The 17800-nt window shown below is 31.4% G+C and overlaps 1 protein-coding gene across 1 annotated transcript; it reads right to left on the bottom strand.

The window, feature by feature from the left end:
• Nucleotides 1-1745: 1745 nt before the first annotated feature.
• On the bottom strand, nucleotides 1746-4178 carry LOC139858665 (probable xyloglucan endotransglucosylase/hydrolase protein 33). The gene is made up of 4 exons (XM_071847501.1): nucleotides 3869-4178; nucleotides 3637-3737; nucleotides 3284-3492; nucleotides 1746-2180 (listed from the first exon to the last, which is right to left on the bottom strand). The coding sequence occupies exons 1-4, from the start codon at nucleotides 4098-4100 to the stop codon at nucleotides 1760-1762; spliced, it is 963 nt and encodes a 320-aa protein (XP_071703602.1). The 5' UTR covers nucleotides 4101-4178; the 3' UTR covers nucleotides 1746-1759.
• Nucleotides 4179-17800: the final 13622 nt, after the last annotated feature.

Below are 17800 nucleotides of genomic sequence, written 5' to 3'. Positions count from 1 at the left end.
GCAGGTAAGGCTAATTGTGTACTTGAAGGTGGCAAACTAACAGTTTGGGTTGCAGCAGGGGTGTACACATTAGCTCTAGTGTTGTAAACAGTTCTAGGAGTAGGTAATAATGGTGTATACCTTTTCTTGGCCACTGCCATAGTATCTTCTTGTAATTTGGCCAAAGAATAAGCATCTTCTAAGCTAGTAGGCCTAAACATCCTAATATTGAGCTCAATTTCCTTCTGCAGACCTGCCAAAAATAAACTAATAGCCTGTTGAACACTAATGTCCACCTTATTCAGAAGTTGCTCAAATTCATCATAATAAGCCTCAACTGTTCCAGTTTGCCTCAAATGTTTAAGCTCAGCCAATGGATCTTCCACTGTAGTACCAAAACGTTTTGAAACAGCTTCAACATAAACATTCCAATCGATCACTTCACGATGTATCCTTGTGTATTGTTGATGCCAATTGAGAGCCTTCTTATACATGTGAATAGAAGCAATTCGAACCTTATCATCATCTTCAACCCTATCAACTGTAAAAAACTGGTTACAGCGATATATCCATCCTCTGACGTCATCGCCTTCAAATTTGGGGAAATCGAGTTTAGTGACTCTGGATAGCTGCATCGGACGATTGTGAATCACTTCACCATTACGCAATCGTTGCATATCGTTAGAGAGATACTGTTGTTGTGTAACTACGCCATCAATTCGACCGTTCAATTGATGAATCGACTGAGTCAATTCCACAATCGAAGCTCTAATGGCGTCGAATTCATTGCCGTCGCTGCCGCCGGCTGTGTTCCTTGTTGCAATAACCATACCTGAAGCAATTGATCAATTGGTCACAGGAATCGAGTCGTGAAATCTGATACCACTGTTATGATTAAACTAAGTATTTAAATTGAATTCAATAGATAATCAACCTGAAAGCTTTAATAGATTGGAAGCGATGAAATTGATTACAACATCAATACAAATTGAGATTCAATTACAGAAATATGAGAGGGAAATGTTGATCACAACAGAAATCCAAAAACTGCACTAACAGACGGTTAATCGAGCTATTTAACTAAACCTAACAACTAACAGAGTTGTTAAGGTCACGTGCAGAAAGCGTGCCAACCCAGCTGGAACCCACATGCTGCTCACAAGACTTCTGTTGACTTCCAATTATCCATAACAAAGAGGCAGTTCCTACCACTGAAAAATAAAATAAAATATAAATTGAAGAAATGATAACCTTTTAGATTTAAAGCCATATGAACATGGAAAGAGCAGGAGCTGTTATCTTTGGAAGGTATGGGTTGAAGGAATGGGTGGAAGGACGGTGAAGTTTGCACGCTACCTCAAAGTTTACAGTACCCAATTTTTTTTTATTTTTTATTTTTTAGGCATTGGTGTAAACAAGTGAGAATAAGCTCACCTAAACAAAATCATAGATCAAGTAATCTAAAAGAGTCCATCTAAAGAGCATTTGGTTAGAAAACAGGAAAAATAATTAAAAAAAATAGGAAAACACATTATAAAGCCCAAAAAAAAAATGCTGAAAAAAAACCAAAACGTGAATAGTGCTTTTTCAACCAATAGGAAGCCTCCATTTTGGATGGTAAATAGAAAATGGATAATATAAATTAGAGTTGCATGACATTCTTTCGATAAATTGTTTCTTAATGTGCCCAAACTTCGGTTTGTTCGCGAATACATTGTCAATCTTGGATTGAAAAAATAAAAAATGGAAACCTAGAGCCATGTAGATAATATATTAAGAATCATACAGCATTGCACTCTGCAGGCATCACCTTATATCTTGCAGTATCTTTACAATATGAGTAATACATATGTTTACTTCTGACCCAATTCAAACCATCAATCTGTTGTTTTGATAGCTTTGCATAATCTTGTCCATCTACAGGATCCAAGCTCGAAACAGTTGTATTCTTTAAACATCCAGATGTAGTACTATTCGTTGATGAGTTTGTTTTTTGCAATGAGCATCCTACAATTTCTAGTTGGCCCAAAGATGCAACAAATGGAGCATACTTATAGTTCACAGGGTACTTTCCTCCATTAGTTGCCCATTCTGAAGCGTCCCATATGGTCGCGTATAGTGACATCGGCTTTGATGGGTACACAGATGAAATGGCTTGATTGTGGACCACCTCTCTTACTGGTATGTTGTCTACTAGAAACCTGATCATATGAAAAGTTCATCAGATGCTACTACAAATCATTTATATGTTTAGACAGTTGACCCAAATTAATTACCAACAATTTTCAATAAATCAAATGTGAATATATACACAATCAAGGTTTTAAAAGTTTAAACACATGTATATTTTAATTTTTTTGTCTTACATGTTTAAATAGTTAGCCGCAATTAATTTGCTCATAAGAAATCTAGTAATGATATCTATTCCTCTCTCCATCTAAATAGGAGTGGTATATGTATGATAAAAATATAACTTTACCTCTTATGGGCAGAAGCAATGTATAACAAGTGGGGTCAAGTCCAAAATAAGCCCAATCTTTTCATATTTGATTAATTATCTAAGCCCAAATCTACATCATTTGTAAAGTCCAGCCCTTCATTTATTAGAAGTTTTAAAATTTTTACATGGGCCTTTACTTGAACAGAATTATGCTACTATGCAATTTATGCTATAAATTTTAAGTTCAAAGGCTTTAAGTTATACAAATTATTGTCGTTAAGTATAATATATTGTAATTGTTTAGAATTGTTTAACATTGGTTTTCTTGAGATTTTTTCCTTTCCTTTTTACTTCATGATTTTAGTAATTTTGTTTGTTGATGTGTTGTTAATCAATAGATATGAACAAATTTTCTAAAAAAATATGTGGTTGAAATTGATGATCTTCTATTGGACTCGTAACATAGACTAAGAATTTCATCCTATCCTTACAAATTCCTGAATCAGCTACTGTTTTCCTTTATATTTAAATTAAGTTTGATTGAATTTATTTATTAGTCACTGAAATTAATAAACTGGGGTACAGTGGGTATTTCCATGATATACAATAGTTATTATTTGCAGTTAAACAATTATCTTGTCACTGATTTAAATAGTAAGGTAAACAGTTTTTTTTTTTTTTTTTTTTTTTAACGAAAGAGTATTTTTTTTTTTTTTTTACACTTTAAAATGAGAACATCTATGTTGGCATTTTATACTTTTGTAGTCTTATATATATGCCAATGTTAACACCTAAACAGTGTGAATGTTAGAAAAACTAGCCATTTGGTCAAGTAGTTAACAAGGGTGAATCAAGAAAACTTACACAATGTGGTAGTTGTTCCAAAGAATGGTGTATTGATGAAAGTCTTGAGTTGGATCAAACCACAAGTAAACCTTTTCTTCTCTTCCAGTATGGACACTTCCATTCCCATACATATTTGTTTGAAGAACCCATTGCCTTCTTTTCGAATAGCCGAGCAACTCAAAGTCGACCTCATCGTGGTTTTTTGGATAAATATCAGCATTAGACATCTGAACATGCATATACCACATAATTAGATAACTATATAACTATATATATATATATATATATATATATATATATATATATATATATATATATATATATAATTTATGGGTAAAAAAATACTCCAATTTATAAAAATATGGACTTACATAGAAAGCTAGAACAACTCCGGAGGTAAATCCTGCTGGTAACTTGATGGCAGCACTAAAGAATCCATGGTAGTATTTGTTCTTTGAAATCAATCCAGACCCTGAATATGTACAAACACAAACAAAAAAAATTATTAATTAAAAATCAATAAAACAAGCATATGACATACAAAACTTGTATATATACTCTAAATAGTAGAGTGTGCTTGTCAAAAATATCTCTAAGAAGTACCTGTGTTTTTGTCTAGAATGATATCAACATATGACCCATTGCTTTTAAAATGAACATTTGGTGCTCCGAACAATGTAGACATCCCTTGAGTAAATGGAATGCGAGGGAAACGATCGGTTAACTGCTCAACGGTTGGTGGTCGATAAACCGCACCTCGAGATGAAACAGAAAACAGTAAACTGCTAAAGATCACAAAACAGGAAAGGAGAAACTTTTCTTTTAGATAAGCCATAAGAGCGAACTTATAATTAGGGGAATAGAAATAGGAATTATTGAGGAGACAAGTGAAGAATTAGAGTCTGATTGTGTATCTTTGTAGGCCATTGAATTAGTTTATATATAGTGGAATTATGGAAGTGTTTGTTAGTTGATTGGCTGTTGCAAGGCTGTATGCATATTTTTAAAGATGTGCAAAAACATAGATGATCCCTAATTGATTCATGTTGGATGATTGGCGGTTGTAGTTTAGTTTTAGTTGTATTCTTAGAAACTTTTTTAATTTAATACTTTCAACGTCTTAAAATAAGTCGTTCACTCTACTATCTGTCACTATCAAAATAATTGTTAATTTCCAAAAAAAAATATCTATTAAATATCATTAAACTTATTAATTTACATTCATTTATCAACTTTAATCATTCATATTTGAAATCCAATAGAACACTTTTCTCGGATGGATAGAGTGTTAACAAGGATATAGAGCCCGCGTTTTGCTGCGGAATAGTTTTGGTCGGTTCAAAAAGATTAACGTGTGACAACTCGGAAATTTTCGACCAAATTTAAACTTCATCTTTATATTATTCGACACGATAAGCAAAGTTTGTTAAGTTGAATCTCAAGAATTTTAAACTATGTTCATACATTCATTAACCTCGACCGAACCCCGACAATTCATGAACCAATATATGTAACTTGTTTTGTGCATAAATGTTAATATATATATATATATATATATATATATATATATATATATATATATATATATATATATATATATATATATATATATATATATATTATAACTAGAGAACGTTAATAAATGTTTAGGGTATATGTCACCGTACATTAAACATCTTGGTTTGAATACCTATTGGATATATTTACTTACGAAGTTAAAAGATAATTCCAAATGATTAAATTATCAGATACATTGAATTATGATTACGAGTCTCTGTTATGAGGTCCACTATGATTTAAGAAATCTATTCTTTTTAACGGTATTCGGAATAAATGGTAAAGTAATTTACAAGTAAGAACAAAATGCCAATTATCGAGTACTAGAATGGACATTCCTATTTGATTTTCAATTCATGCTTTACAACATTTTTCTCGTGATTTTAATAAGATAACTATTTTAACTTTCATCTTAAGGTTGGAACATGAAATGTAAATAACTTAGACGTTGGATATCGACATTTTACATTAAGATAATTTCGTACGTTCATTTAACCTTTGGACTTTATCTCACGCCTTATCAATATTTAGTGATTTAAAAACTTGAAACCTATTATATATAAATTTTACTTTTCAAACACGATATAACGCTTTCCATTATTTTAATTTTCTTTAACAAAATAATTCTTAAATATATATTAGTTTTGGAAAATAAAAGTTATTATATTTATTTGATTTAGTACTAAAACGTTTTCAATTTGGAAAGAACTTTATTATCAAAACGTTTTATAAGATACTTTGTTAGTGAATGTTGAAGAACTTAATTAAAGCTTTATATTATAAATTAAAAATATATATATTGTGTTTCAAAAACGCAACCGTAAAATGATATAATATTTTCTATCATTTAAACGATTATAAATGAGTCTTGAAATATAGTTACTTTTGAAAAACTAAATATTATATTATAAATATTTTAAACTTATATTTGGAGATAAAAATATATATATATGTGTACTTTACAATATAACGAGATATAATAATAACGTAGTCATAAAACGTTTTGTATTAAAATAATATATTTTGGTGAACAACGAGTCATTGATTTAAAGAAGCAAATGACCAAAACAATCAAAAGTATAAGTTACATTTCAATTAGTATAGTTATTGGTGAAATGAGTTATAAAGGTACACGTCGCGAAACATAAAGTACAAGTTTTCTAAGCGTACGAAAGGACGTTCGAAAAATCGTAACCGGCACGTAAGTCGAGCGTTAACGTACTATTCATCGGTACAAAAATTACAAATCAACTAGGCACAAGAATATAATATAATATTTAATTAATTCTAAAGATTAAATATATTATATATATATATATATATATATATATATATATATATATATATATATATATATATATATATATATATATATATATATATATATATGCATAATGAAAGTGTCGGCAAGACTTAAATGCGATTGTGAGCTGGTGCACGAAGCCATGCGATCGCATGGCGAAATGCCCACAAGCTCATGCGATCGCATGGTGGGGTTAGGTGGGAAAAACATGTTTAAAACTCGATCGATTTCCAGTTTTCTGAATTCATTCATTCAATCTATATCCCTCTCGCATATTTCTCTCTATATATATTATAATTATAATTATTATTATTATTATTAAGATTAATATTATTATTAATCTTATAATTAGGAGTATTATTATTAGTATTATACATAAAATACTACGTCGAGGTTATGAGCGAGTTATTTCAAAATGGAATTTTTCTTTTGAGATGAATAGAGCTAAGGAGATTATGGGTTATAATTATGAAGGTTATGGGTATGGTTCGGGGGTATGCTCGTGAGGTCAAACTAGTGTTTATCATCTCCGTTGCATCTACGTACTTTCCTGCAATATTGAATCACAATATTGATACGTGAGCACTCATAACTTAACTTTTATATATTATTAGTGTATCCCTGACTAGTGCTCGAGTATATACGATTATGCATACTTGTACGTTTGATATTGTCATTAGATAGGTTATGCTGAATCCTGAATTAGATACATATGCTACTGAGATAAGGTATATGATATGCATGTCGTTGGAAAGCTAGCAAAAAATTAAGAACTTTTCATTTAGATATCGATTGGTTTCGACGAACAGATTAGAAGTTATAGTCAATTGAATTTTAGTATTATTGTTAAAATGATTATTATTAATATCGTCGTTATTATCGTCGTTATTATTATTATTATCTAATAATAATAATAATAATAATAATAATAATAATAATAATAATAATAATAATAATAATAATAATAATAATTATTATTATTATTATTATTATTATTATTATTATTATTATTATTATTATTATTATTAATATAAGTATCATTATTAATAATTGTTATTGTTATTATTATTATTATTGTTATTATCATTAAAAATTATTATTAATATTATCATTATTATTATAATTATTAGTATTATCATTAATATTATTATAATACTTATTAGTATCATTATCATTAAAACTAATATTAGTATCATCTAATTATTATGATTGCTATTATTATCATTATTATGAATGCAATATAAAAGAGTACTAATAGCTATTAAACGAATCGATTAGGGAATAATGAGTATAAGTATTATGATGAAATAAAAATATTATAAGTTATTGATTTAGATAAAAATATCGTTTTCATTATTTTAAAAGTAATGTTAATATTAAAACTATTATTCTTTATTAAAATTATCATTTTTAATAGAAATATCGTTGTTATTATAAAATATCATTATTATTATCATTTTAGTATTATTATTATTTAAAATTATCATTTTGAATAGAATTATTATTTTTATATAAAATATTATTATTACAGCTAATATTAAAAAGTATCGTTATTATTATCATGATTAGAATTATCATTTTATTATAATCATCTTTAGTAAATAAATATTGTTATTATCATAATAATTATTATTATATTATTATTAAAAAATACAACTTTTATTCATTATTGTTATTATCAGTATTATTTTATCAAATAGATAGGTAATACAAAGATATTTTTACCACACGTAATATAAGTACATTAATAATACATACCACTATATTTTTATGATATTAAGTGAACTTTATAAATTTTATTACTAAAGATATATAAAAGTATATTTTTTTATCATATATAAATTTTAATATAAATTTTTGTTTATTAATAAAAGACTTGTATTATTTACTAAAATAAAATCTAATAAAAATATTTAAATATATAAAATGACTATATTTAAGTCATATAATAAACATGTATATATTTTGAAGTTATTTTAAGTCAAATTGATTTTTGTTAACCTCTGCATGATAATCTCGAGCATTAGGATTGTGATACAATATGACCTGACTTAAATTGTTAGACGGATATTGGCCAACATATAAATATATATATACTTAATATAGGTTCGTGAATCCGAGGCCAACCTTGCACTTGTTCAATGACGTCATATGTATTTTTACTACGAAATACAGTATAGTGAGTTTCATTTGCTCCCTTTTTAAATACTTTTGCAATATATATTTTTGGGACTGAGAATACATGCGCTGCTTTTATAATTATTTTACAAAATAGACACAAGTAATCGAAACTACATTCTATGGTTGAATTATCGAATCGAATATGCCCCTTTTTAGTCTGGAAATCTAAGAATTAGGGAACAGACACCCTAATTGACGTGAATCCTAAAGATAGATCTATTGGGCTCAACAAGCCCCATCTATGTCGCGGATGCTTTAGTACTTCGAATTTATCATGTCCGAAGGATGTCCCGGAATGATGGGGATATTCTATATGCATCTTGTTAAGGTCGATTACCAGGTGTTCACCATATGAATGATTTTTATCTCTATGCAGTTTGCGAAATGCCTTATATGAGAAGTATATTTATGAGAAATGGAAATGAAAATCTTGTGGTCTATTATATTATTGGAAATGATTGTTTATGATAAACTAATGAACTCACCAACCTTTTGATTGACACTTTAAAGCATGTTTATTCTCAGGTATTAAGGAAATCTTCCGCTGTGCATTTGGTCATTTTAAAGATATTACTTGGAGTCGATCACGGCATATTTCAAAAGACGTTGCATTCGAGTCATTAAGTTCATCAAGATTGATAAGAAGTCATTCATAGTTTGGATATATTATGAGATAGTATGCATGTCTGTCAACTTTCGTTGTAATGGAAGTTTGTTTTCTTAAAAACGAATGCAATATTTGTAAAATGTATCATTTAGAGGTCAGATACCTCGCGATGTAATCATATGTTATTGTATTCGTCCTTATGGATTAGGACGGGTCGTCTCATAACGGGTCTGTTAACGTTACAGTTGATTGAACGGTAAAAACAGTTAACGCTAGGGCTACTAAATGTTTAAAATGTGAATGAGTAAAAATAAAAAAGAGTGGTAAAAAGAAAGTAATAAAAATTTAGGTTGGAAAAGGTTTTCTAAAAAGAAATAAAAAGGTATACAAAAATACCCCCAAAGTTGGGGGTATTTTCAATCACGCCACTGTGAATAGTAAATGGGTATTAGTATATTAGTTGATTGATATAACTAAGCCTTTATTTTGAAGTTTTAGTTTGGAAATAAACATATCGGAAAGAAATAGAAAAGAAATAGCTGTTTCTATTTTTTAGGTAGAGAGATGGAAAGAAGTGGAAGAAGAATTGTGTTTAATTTTCTATCCACTAATTCTTTTCAAATCGGAATATCCTCATTGTTAGACTTATTATATTCCACATTATTATGTCCTACCTATTATGCATTATGATATACCTTATTAATATTAATACGTATGTTAATACATACTTATGTCATGAGACTCTTGAATTAGTATCATTAATAATCGTCTTATGTCCAAGATATAGCCATAATGATGACTCTCATAATTACCATAACGAAGTGTTCTTAATAAGTCTTGATGGTAGACTATTGAGATACCACTCCATAAAGCACGTGAGTTGATCCCTACCTTGACCTCTCCTATACATAGAGGCTTATGTATCACCTCATTAATCTAACACAATAACACATACGAATAACTTAATTCTATCACTAATGAAGAGGTATCAAGTAGAAGATCAACATCCTATCTTGTTCTTGTTCTTATGTCATCTACATAATCTCTTAATTCAAGTAAGCTTTATGTCTTAGTCTTTATATTGTTATGAATTACATGATGATTATGATACGCTTAATATGTGGTATCAGAGGAAAGAAATCTCATATATATAAAAACCGAATTATGTTTACGTTTGATACTACCTCTGTCCCAATTAGATAGTCCTGTTTTTCCATTTTGGGATGTCCCAAATTAATAGTCCACTTCCATAAATAGAAAGGAAAGAGGATATTTGATTGGTGGATCTGGAGAGAGAAAATATTTCATTGGTGGATAAATGAAGTTAGTGGGATTTCCTAAAACTGTGTGCCATTTTGTCTGTGGACTATTAAATTGGGACGGAGGGAGTAAATAAAAAGTTCATAATCTTGAATTTTATGTTAATATTTGGGTGATTATATGAAGATGATCCAAATAATATGTAGCGACCCGACAAAATCGTCATTGACGGCGCCGCTAACTTAGGTCCCGTTACGTGGTCATAGTCCCTTTATGAGACTCGTGTTCAATTAGTCCTATGGCTCATTACGACTCAAATATATATAGCATGTGAGTCACGTTGTCAAGTTTCATGCAAGAATCAAGTATAAAAGAAAGATTAGAACGATTGCACAAGTGTTTTGTTTAAGTTTGACTAAAAGTCAAACTTGGTCAAAGTCAAAGTCAAAGTCAAAGTCAACGGGGTTGGGTCGGGTATCCGACAATTTTTCTAAGTTATATAATCATATATGAGCATGTTTGCCAAGTTTCATGTTAATCAGAGGTGCGTAGCATAGCAAACATTTTTCGTGAAACGACCAAACAAAACAGAATCTGATAGTGCATTTGGACGGCGTCCAAAGAGTCTGGACGGCGTCCAAGAGTCTGGACGGCGTCCAAGAGTCTGGATGGTGTCCAGATCCGTATACAGACCTTATTTTGCTGAAACACACAAGTGCACGAACCAAACTTCAAACAATCACATTTTATGATCCGCAAACAATTAGAACAAGTATCTTATATCATCGGAAAGGTATTTTGACAAGGGATACAACTAACCACATATCATCAATTGAGTTCATCATTTACAACAACAAAAACCTCATCAAATGATCGTTAAATGTTCATAATCAAAGTTTCAAGTTCGCAAAATGCATTTCATGATTCGGGAATCCAATTTACACATACGATACGACGTTTTGAAGGTAATGAAACATACAATACAACTAAACACTTACTAACAATGTTTCATGGCATTGAAATCATCAAAAGTCCATTAAGAGCTATCAAACCCTAATCAAAACTCACAAAATCAATATTCATGTGTTTGAAGTTTTCTTAATCAACCTATACATCAAAACGAAGCTAGTGATATTAGTAACACAATTAAAACATGAACTTTAATAATTTAACAACATTTAATCAACCAAAATCAAGGATTAAGCACACCCATTTCAAGTGTTCATGTTAGTTACTCAAAACAACAAATCGAGCAAACAAAACATATATTCATGTTACACACAAGCCATAGACACTAACTAACACCATTTCAAGTCAAAAACACGAATTTGAGAAAATCTAGAGTTTTAGAAATGTTACGCAAACGAGATGAAGTTGGTATCAAATTGTAGAGGATGAAGAGAGGATTCCAAATATGTAATTTGTTTTGTTGCAAGCTTCCTAGATCGAATTTAGATGATAATTTCTTGTTTATGTTCTTGAGAGAAAAAGGAAGTAAGAAAGAAAGAAAAAAGTGGATGAATGAATAGATGAGGAAGGTGTTGACCATTTGACCTAGTCACACCTTTGGTCTCTTGGCAATATTGGTCCCTCAAGTTTGTAGTTGGGTGCGGGAATTAATCGAATGAACATTTTAAAAACGCTCGAGTAAACGAGTGATGTTATAATTAAATAACGGAAATATTAGAATGTTAGTCAACGAAAAGAACGAATTTAGATAACGGAAGATATTAACTAAAAAAAAAAGACGGGCGTTAAAATAATTTAACAGAAAAATGCGGGATGTTACATTACCTACACCTTAAAAGAAATTTCATCCCGAAATTTAGTTGGAAGTAGTAGTCGTCGTTTCTTCTTTGAAACCTCGCGTAATTCTACGAATAAGTGAAGGTACTTCCTCGGGCATTTCAACGAACTTTGACAGTCGGGGTTTTACGTTGTTTCAGAGTTTGGTTTCATGATTCAAAATTTCAACCGGTTCTCCTAGGAAGGAAAGTTTGTCATCGATAGTAGGTTCGCCGAAGAGGATAACAAGTTCTTGTTTCGCAAGGCACGTCTTTAAGTTTGATACGTAGAATGTAGGATGAACGGAGACTCGAATGAGTTGAAAAATCTAAACGGCTAGTAACGGGTCCAAAACGCCCCAGGATTTTAAAAGGTTTTGTGTATCGCGGATTTAGCTTCCTATGTTTCCCGAAACGGATTGCACTTTCCCAAGGTGCGACTTTTAACGTTACGCAGTTACCCACTTAGAATTCGAGAGGTTCACGTCTAACATCGGCATAGCTCTTTTGGCGACTACGGGCCGCCTTGAGCCTTTCTTGGATTTAAACGATCATAACGGTTATTTCATGAATGAGTCTAGGTCCGGTGGTTTGCATGTCACCTACTTCGGTTCAACAATTTAGAAAATGACAATTGTGGCTATATGAGTTCTCGAAAGGTGTGGCGTTAATACTCGAATGAAAATTATTGTAGTACTAGAATTCGACTAAAGGCAAATACTTTTCTCAAGTAAATTTGAAGTTGATATAGCAAATTCGTACTATGGTTTCCAAGGTTTGAATCGTATGTTTGCTCGGTCCGTCGGGTTGTGGTTGATGTGTTGTACTCATGTTTAAATGTGGTCCCGAGGCTTTTTGTAAGGCACCCCGAAATCTAGAAGTGAAACGAGGATCTCGATCCGAAATGAAGTATATCTCCTCAAGATATATTTTGAACAAGTTTTTGTTTCTCAAGAATTTCGAGCCGCGAAAGATTTATCGGTTTCCGAAAATGTTCGTTATGACTATTCACCCTCGAGGCGAATACTAGTATAATGTGAAGAGTCTCTCTCTCCATTGAGAATTTAGATAAAAGGATTTCCTTAAACGGAAGTACGAGTGTAAGGCGAGAGAAGTTTTCGCCTCGATGTGAGCATAACAAGCATATTGTAGTTCGTCGATAAACTGTAAGAAAACGAGATAGTATACACGTATAACATATGTTTGAAGTCAAAAGAATTTATCATTCATTCGGAAGCATAAATATGGTTCGTCAATAATCGAAGATGTGTCCCGGGTATGGTTGTTATCAGTATTCTCGGAGTTTTCGGATGTTCAAACAAGAAAAATGAAGTCATGTACATGGCACATGGTGGTGATTAGGTTGATCGAGTCCAATCACCATCACGAGTCATTAGAACTTTGGTATGACTTACCGTAATATAACCACGTTGATCGAGTGTCGTTATATTACGCTAACTCATACCTCCATTCCCACATAACTCCATAGATTCAAGTTCGTGTAATCGTGAAAATTTAAAATAAACAAAGTGTAACGACGTCTCTAACGTGTCTCGTATTGAATCGAAAGAATTAGTGCAACTCTAAAGAAGCGTTCCCCGAGGGAAATGTATAATGATTGTTCACGTCAAAGCAGTCCAAGTCAAACAATAGTGTATTTCGGTACGGGAAGTGTAACGAATAATGATAACGAATAGTACGCAACCGTAGTGATAAATAGTGATGACGATACTCACCTAGAGTAGTGATGGTAGTAACAAGAAGTGGTAAATAGTAAGGAACACCGGTGTGACACCGACAGTAAGTTGAAACGGTGGCGAATAACAGTCTGGGAGACAGAGTTCTCGAACAAGTATGACTAATGAAGTCTTCGTCGTCCATACGCGTATGAATCTTAAGTTTACGTGTGTTACCAGAAAGCGGTAGATTATAGATTCGTATGTTGAAAACTTGGTACCATTAAGAAGTTTGCCTAAGAATGATTCAAGTATAATGCACAAGTAGTTAAGTAAGTGCTATCTATAGCAAATGTATGTCAGAATGCAATGGCTAACTATCCGGTTGTAGTCTAGATTCACTAATGCGTCCTAACGACTCTGTCAGACACATTAATGCACATCCTAGATCCCTACAACCAACGCTCTGATACCATCTGTAGCGACCCGACAAAATTGTCATTGACGGCGCCGCTAACTTAGGTCCCGTTACGTGGTCATAGTCCCTATATGAGACTCGTTTGACCAAAATTATGTCGCATTCATTTGAAAGGTACAAGACTTGCAAGGTTTAGTTTACCAAACGGATCGACAACAAGTTAATTTTACAAAATTTATGAAGTGTAAATGAAACAACTTGCGACATAATTAGTTTAAAATCACGGTTTGCTATAAATAGCGAAAGTATGTATGCTTAAAGTTTGAATCCAATGTGCTATCACTAGCGTATGCATGTATGCTTGATTCCAAGAAAGTAATCGAAGTGTGCGGAAGCATGTATCAAGTAGCCAAGTATGAACCTGAGAAACATATAGAAAACTATCAACGAAAAACGTTGGTGAAATCATAGATGTAGTAATAAACGTTATTTTTGAATCACAAGATTTAGTATTTCCATAAAATTTATCATCCAAAAGTTACATTCCAAAAATAGGTTCGCGAGCACCCAATTATCAATGCTTAACATTCCTTCCATAGAACCCCATCACAATAGTGTTAGATCATACACTGTTTCTCGAAAATATATTTCATTCGTAAACGGTAGCGAACTGTTTGAATGAGGGTTTGTCAAACCCATATGGATCCATACAACATAAGTTCTCGCTTACACCCGGCAAGTGTAACTAATGATAATCGAATTGAGGATTTTGTTCTAAACTCGCTGTAGAATGTTTGTTTTATCGGACTTGTGTTCAAGACATAAAAGTAAGTAGTACAAGATGTAACAAAGTATATGTTTCTCAGCCCACGATTTAAAAGTATAAAAGTTGTTGAAAAGGTGGGACTATGATCTCACCTCGAGTGCACGAGTATAAATGTACTTCACAAAGTAAAAGTGTGCATGATAGTTGCTTAGCCTTAACCTAAACAAGTAAGTTGTATTAATTAACCGGTTACGACACAAGGTCGGGCGAAATGTGTTCAATTAGTCCTATGGCTCGTTACAACTCGAATATATATAGCATGTGAGTCACGTTGTCAAGTTTCATGCAAGAATCAAGTATAAAAGAAAGATTAGAACGATTGCATAAGTGTTTTGTTTAAGTTTGACCAAAAGTCAAACTTGGTCAAAGTCAAAGTCAAAGTCAACAGGGTCGGGTCGGGTATCCGACAATTTTTCTAAGTTATATAATCATATATGAGCATGTTTGCCAAGTTTCATGTTAATCGGAGGTGCGTATCATAGCAAACATTTTTCGTGAAACGACCAAACAAAACAGAATCTGATAGTGCATTTGGACGGCGTTCAAAGAGTCTGGACGGTGTCCAAGTCTGAAGGGCTGGACGGCATCCAAGAGTCTGGACGGCGTCCAGATCCATATACAGACCCTGTTTTGCTGAAACACACAAGTGCACGAACCAAACTTCAAACAATCACATTTTATGATCCGCAAACAATTAGAACAAGTATCTTATATCATCGGAAAGGTATTTTGACAAGGGATACAACTAACCACATATCATCAATCGAGTTCATAATTTACAACAACAAAAACCTCATCAAATGATCGTTAAATATTCATAATCAAAGTCTCAAGTTCGCAAAATGCATTTTATGATTTGGGAATCCAATTTACACATACGATACGCCGTTTTGAAGGTAATGAAACATACAATACAACTAAACACTTACTAACAATGTTTCATGGCATTCAAATCATCAAAAGTCCATTTTAAGAGCTATCAAACCCTAATCAAAACTCACAAAATCAATATTCATGTGTTTGAAGTTTTCTTAATCAACCTATACAACAAAACGAAGCTAGTGATACTAGTAACACAATTAAAACATGAACTTTAACAATTTAACAACATTTAATCAATCAAAATCAAGGATTAAGCACACCCATATCAAGTGTTCATGTTAGTTACTCAAAACAACAAATCGAGCAAACAAAACATATATTCATGTTACACACGAGCCATAGACACTAACTAACACCATTTCAAATCAAAAACACGAATTTGAGAAAATCTAGAGTTTTAGAAATGTTACCCAAACGAGATGAAGTTGGTATCAAATTGTAGAGGATGAAGAGAGGATTCCAAATATGTAATTTGTTTTGTTGCAAGCTTCCTAGATCGAATTTAGATGATGATTTCTTGTTTGTGTTCTTGAGAGAAAAAGAAAGTAAGAAAGAAAGAAAAAGGTGGATGAATGAATGGATGAGGAAGGTGTTGACCATTTAACCTAGTCACACCTTTGGTCTCTTGGCAATATTGGTCCCTCAAGTTTGTAGTCGGGTGCGGGAATTAATCGAACGAACATTTTAAAAACGCTCGAGTAAACGAGTGATGTTATAATTAAATAACGGAAATATTAGGACGTTAGTCAACGAAAAAAACGAATTTAGACAACGGAAGATATTATCTATAAAAAAAAGACGGGCGTTAAAATAATTTAACGAAAAAATGCGGGATGTTACATAATATACCTCACACATGTGAGATTTGGTATGTTGTTTTTGTTGTGATCCAAATAATATATCTCACGTAATTTATTATTTCTAAACATGTTTTTTGCTAGGGAGATGATTCTCACACACACTTTTTTGATCCTCGCACACCAATTTAAAGAAATGGAGTATTATTAGAAGAGTAAAAGGTTAAAATAGGTGTGTGAGGATCAAAAAAGGGTGTGTTAGAATCATCCCCCTTTTTGCTATTGAAAATACTACTGTTGTGTAATTACCATTTTGAAAGGATGATATGATGATGGTTAATTGAAGGAAAATCGTATTCAAACAATTTATGTGATTTTATTTGCATAAGACTAGTTGTAAATGATGTAGTTGATTACCGGCTCTTTTAGTCTAATTGGTCTTCACATGTTTTCAACAATTAGCTTTATTTGATGTTTCGAATTACTAACATGATATTCATAACTGAAGTTGAAATGTAACAGAATTGAAGTATGTGAGGCATTTTATTTTTATACATCTTGTTATAAGGTTTTATTTTAATCATTCACTGTTGTATGACTATCGTTATATTTTCAATATTTGAAACATAAATGACGATATGAATAATTAAAATAATGAGACAGATATGTATATGTGCATATATTAGCACACTAATAATTTGTGCTCTTACTCTTAAGTCAACCTCAATGAGGTGATGATGTTATACAATCAGTAACACCTTTTGACATATCAAAACGTATGAGAATGAGAAATGGTATTTTTATAAGCAATGTAATCGTAATTTGGCATATGAAACAAGTTTTATCTCATGTTAATTAAGAATAATACCTTCTACCTTAATTACATAACATAATAATAAGTTTGGTGTACATGTACTCATATACATTTCAAATAAATTCTAACATTTATGTATATACTCATGCAAATAGAAGTACACTAATAGAAGTAATGAATCGTATGAGAAGTATGTATTATGATAAGTAATATTTTAAAGCATAACTTTATATTGATCGGACTATTATGATTAACAATAGAGGTTTATGTTTACCTCTTAAAGATACACTAATATAAAACATTAGATATAACAAAAATTCATAGTTGACTCATCAAGTTGTAATGTTTGCTAAAAAATGTTCACTTCAATCCTAATGTGAAGTTTTATTTTACTATAATGATAATGATTAATGATTAATAATTAATGTTA

This window comes from Rutidosis leptorrhynchoides, chromosome 7, assembly GCF_046630445.1.
Source record: "Rutidosis leptorrhynchoides isolate AG116_Rl617_1_P2 chromosome 7, CSIRO_AGI_Rlap_v1, whole genome shotgun sequence".
In the NCBI taxonomy this organism is placed as follows: Eukaryota; Viridiplantae; Streptophyta; class Magnoliopsida; order Asterales; family Asteraceae; genus Rutidosis; species Rutidosis leptorrhynchoides.
The sequence above is the reverse complement of the archived record's forward strand: the minus strand, read 5'-3'. Positions and strand labels throughout refer to the sequence as shown.

Coding starts and splice junctions, on each gene's coding strand:
- LOC139858665 (XM_071847501.1), bottom strand. CDS start 4,100: ATGGCTTATCTAAAAGAAAAGTTTCTCCTTTCCTGTTTTGTGATCTTT. Junction 3,738..3,868: donor CATTCTAGACAAAAACACAG/GTACTTCTTAGA, acceptor GTACATATTCAG/GGTCTGGATTGATTTCAAAG. Junction 2,181..3,283: donor TGGAACAACTACCACATTGT/GTAAGTTTTCTT, acceptor TCATATGATCAG/GTTTCTAGTAGACAACATAC.